Below are 4,115 nucleotides of genomic sequence, written 5' to 3'. Positions count from 1 at the left end.
TTTGTTATTGGTTGAAATCATACATCCGATGGCAGATGTGTTATTTATTGAATTATACATCTGATTGCAGAAGTTGTGTTATTTATTGAAATTATACATCTGATGGCAGATGTTGTGTTCTTTATTGAAATTAAACATCTGGTGGCAGATGTTGTGTTATTTATTGAAATTATACCTATGATTGCAGATGTGTTATCTATTGAAATTATACATCTGATTGCAGATGTTGTGTTATTTATTGAAATTATACATCTGATGGCAGATGTTGTGTTATTTATTGAAATTATACATTTGATTGCAGATGTGTTATTCATTGAAATTATAAATCCGATGGCAGATTTGTTATCTATTGAAATTAAACATACGATTGCAGATGTGATATTGGTTGAAATCATACATCTGATGGCAAATGTTTTGTTATTTATTGAAATTATACATCTGATTGCAGATTCCACAGCCTGTGGCAGGACTACACGGTGGAACTGATGGTCATGCAAGGCAAAAACGGTTCCCACAGGTTCGATACTTCATTCAGCGGCTTTGACATCAAGGTGTTTCGCCAGGACGGGGTTTGTCAAACGCTCAATTTGTGTGCTTTTTTCTTCGCAGATCGGATTTGTGTCAATCTACTTTACGTCAATGCACTTTACTTTGTTGTTTTGTGTGTTTGTTTGCTGTTGTTGTTGTTGTTGTTGTTGTTGTTGTTGTTGTTGTTGTTGTTGTTGTATTTACTGCTGCTGCTGTTGTTGTTGTCTCCCTCGAAATCGGCGTATGGCTACCTGAATGGCAGGGTATAATCGATCATACACGTAAAACCCCACTCGTCGTCGTTGTTGTTGTTGTTGTTGTTGTTGTTGTTGTTGTTGTTGTTGTTGTTGTTGTTGTTGTTGTTGTTATTCCTTCTGTTTCCACGTGTTGTGCTTAATGACTTTACTACCAGCTAATAAATCACATTTGTTTGGTCCTGTAATACTAACAGTAATGTGTAATTGTAGTGCTCCAACGGACAATTTTGGATAAAGAGCAAATGCCGAAACTTGTCAGCTTTATCGAATACAAGACTCAGTACCCGTGGAATACGCAGCGTGTTCACCTACTTATGTAACAGGGACAAAGAAGCACGTACGTCATGGGATGAATATACTTTGTGTTATTCTTTTATCGATAAACCATGTGTCAAGCCTGTAGTAATTATTTAACAATTGCACATAAGCTCTTCTTTGGAACGAGGGCCATAATTATGTAAAAACATATTAAAAAAAAAAGCCGCAAAGTAATTAGGCGACGTTTACTCCGCGCAGCTGGCCGCATGAAGCTTAAGCTCTGAATATTCGGTAAAGAGACTCCGCGCAGCTGGCCGCATGAAGCTTAAGCTCTGAATATTCGGTAAAGAGACTTCGCGAAATCTTTGCAATGTCGACTTCGGGCTCAATTGAGGACTGATAGATATTTTTGGTTTTGTTTTGCGTTTTGATTCACTTGATTTCTTTCTACAGAAGGTGAAAATACGCAAAAGCCAGACAGAATTAGCGGAAGTGCTGCAAGCCGACATACGGGCGGACAACGGTTTCCTTCACGTCATTGATGATGTCAGTGAGAACTTATTTAAAAGTCTGTTCATGACGACGACGACGACGACGACGACGACAACTTTGTAACTGGTTTTAATGAAAATTCATGTATACATACATGTTTAGGCCATTTGCTTCATTCGAGTTTCTTCGATTGTTGACAGCGGTGCTTGATGGAAAAACAATGTTGAGGCGGCACTGTGGCGACCGCATTTTTTAAAGCTATATATTAATTCATCGAAATGTGATGATAATTAGTTTTAACGTCCTCTTAGAACCAATTGGCCTATCTTGGGACAGGTAGAGTTGATATGCTTTATGGGGGGACAGGACACTGGACAGACATGCAAACAGAGAACACATATGATCGTGTTATAGATCTGGAAGTCTGTTGTTGCGATATTTCAAAATGGGGATGGAAGTAAATATTTTGTTGGGGTTGTTGCCATAGTGTACGCGAAATATATACTGTTCAAAAAAAGAAACGCATAGCTTGTAATATTTGGTTAATTTAGTTATATGGCTACAAGGATATCCACCAAACTGCAGAAAATGTTTATCTGGTCGTCGACCTTTCGTCCATTGCCACAAGTGAGCTCTGCACGTGACGCATGCGTTATCAGTGGCTACAATGTCAAAATTGCTCATTTGGCATGACCACTCGTCATGCTTCAGTGTAATCTCGTGAAACTCGGGGAATATTGAGCTCTCACCATGTCTTCCAAAACCCATAAAAGCGGATTGTTCGCCACAAAGAAATCAGACGACAATTCAGCGACGAAAGATGGCCCGATTGAGCAGAGAAGACCGCCAAATTGCATTGGGTCGTTTACAAGCAGGCCAAAGTCAAAGTGCAATCGCCAGGCACTTCCACGTGTCCCAGAGCACCATCAGTAGACTGTGGGTCAGGTTTCAAGCCACTGGCTCCGTTGCTGACTTGCCACGAGCGGGAAGACCAAGGGCGACAACTGCTGCTCACGACCGCTTCATACGGCTCCGCCACCTCCGGAATCGTTTCCTGTCGGCCTCATCTTCTGTCCAGGCTCTCCCCGGGCCACACCGATTATCGGACCAGACCGTGCGGAACCGCCTGCATGAAGCTGGTTTGAGAGCTCGCAGACCTCACAGAGGAGCTGTCCTCACCCGCCGCCATCGCCAGAACCGAGTGCAGTGGGGCAACCAGCACCTTCGCTGGACCGTCCGGAATCACTGGAGACACGTGTGGTTCAGCGACGAGTCCTACTTCCTGCTCCAGCGACATGATGGTCGGAGGAGGGTCTACCGGAGAGTAAACGAACGTTACGCGCCCAACTGTGTGGATGAGGCACCCGTTCATGGTGGTGGAGGCGTCATGGTGTGGGGGGCGATCAATACCGCTGGAAGGAGCACCCTGGTGCACGTCCAAGGGCGCATAACTGCCCAGCGATACGTGGAGGAAATTCTGCGCCCACACGCCCTTCCTCTTCTGGCTGACCAGGATGCCATATTCCAGCAGGACAACGCTCGCCCGCACACAGCACGACTCACCACCCAGTTCCTCACCGACCACCATGTCCAGGTGCTTCCCTGGCCATCCATGTCGCCAGACATGAACCCGATAGAACACCTCTGGGATGAATTGGACAGACGTGTGCGCAGGCGAGAAGAAGCGCCGGCAAATCACCGCGATCTATTGCAGGCACTTCAGGAGGAGTGGGACACCATCCCACAGCAAGATATCCGGCATCTGATCCAGTCCATGCCCAGAAGGTGCCGGGCAGTTGTTGCTGCTCAAGGCAGTCACACCCCCTACTGACTTGACAGCCTCGGCACCCAATCGTATTGATTGACTGATTGATTTGAAGATGCAAATGAACTGTGTGTGCATTCAACTGTGTCCATACCAAATTTCAAACAAATAATCTAAATATTGGATTTTCTGTTAATTTTTTCGAAAAATAAAACAAATTTGGCAAGTAGCAACTATGCGTTTCTTTTTTTGAACAGTATAGTTGGAAATCGAAATGTGTATAAAATAGTCTTTGATTCGGTCCGGACTATGGGAGTGTATTTCTGCTTGATTCTTTAAAAATCGTTTATAAAATGTGTATTCATTCTGTGTGTGTGTGTGTGTGTGTGTGTGTGTGTGTGTGTGTGTGTGTGTGTGTGTGTGTGTTACAAGGTTTTGGCACCAGTCCTGTACCCGAAAGATCCACTAGAAATACGGGACTTCTTTCAGCAAAACCCACAGTACTCAGTGTTTGGCGAATGGCTGGAGGTATGCTTTCTCTTAGTAACGCTTCTCTCACGTCTGTCTCTGTGTTTTTTGTTTTGTTTTGTTTTGTTTTGTTCTTTTGTATTTAGATCTTGCATTGGTTTTTTGTGTGTGTTTTTGTGTGTGTGTGTTTGTTGATCATGTGTTTGTTGTTAGTTTACTGTTTCTTATTTACTTGCTTACTAAGTTATTTCTCTTTTTTTCCTTCTTTCGTTCTTCCTTTAGTTGTCATGGATGTTCGGGGTTATCGCTGTTTTAGGTCAGCTGAATAATTATGCACACGTCTTTTT

The 4,115-nt window shown here is 43.3% G+C and overlaps 1 protein-coding gene across 1 annotated transcript in view; it reads left to right on the top strand.

Moving 5' to 3' along the window:
• The window catches only part of LOC138963676 (stabilin-2-like), a 25,886-nt gene that overhangs the window by 3,501 nt on the left and 18,270 nt on the right, over positions 1-4,115 (top strand). The window contains exons 2-4 of the mRNA XM_070335524.1: positions 449-569; positions 1,497-1,589; positions 3,733-3,828. Coding sequence (XP_070191625.1) covers positions 449-569; positions 1,497-1,589; positions 3,733-3,828 — 310 coding nt within the window. The remainder of the gene's footprint in view (positions 1-448; positions 570-1,496; positions 1,590-3,732; positions 3,829-4,115) is intronic.

This window comes from Littorina saxatilis, linkage group LG4 (genome assembly GCF_037325665.1).
Source record: "Littorina saxatilis isolate snail1 linkage group LG4, US_GU_Lsax_2.0, whole genome shotgun sequence".
NCBI classification, from domain to species: Eukaryota; Metazoa; Mollusca; class Gastropoda; order Littorinimorpha; family Littorinidae; genus Littorina; species Littorina saxatilis.
The sequence above is the reverse complement of the archived record's forward strand: the minus strand, read 5'-3'. Positions and strand labels throughout refer to the sequence as shown.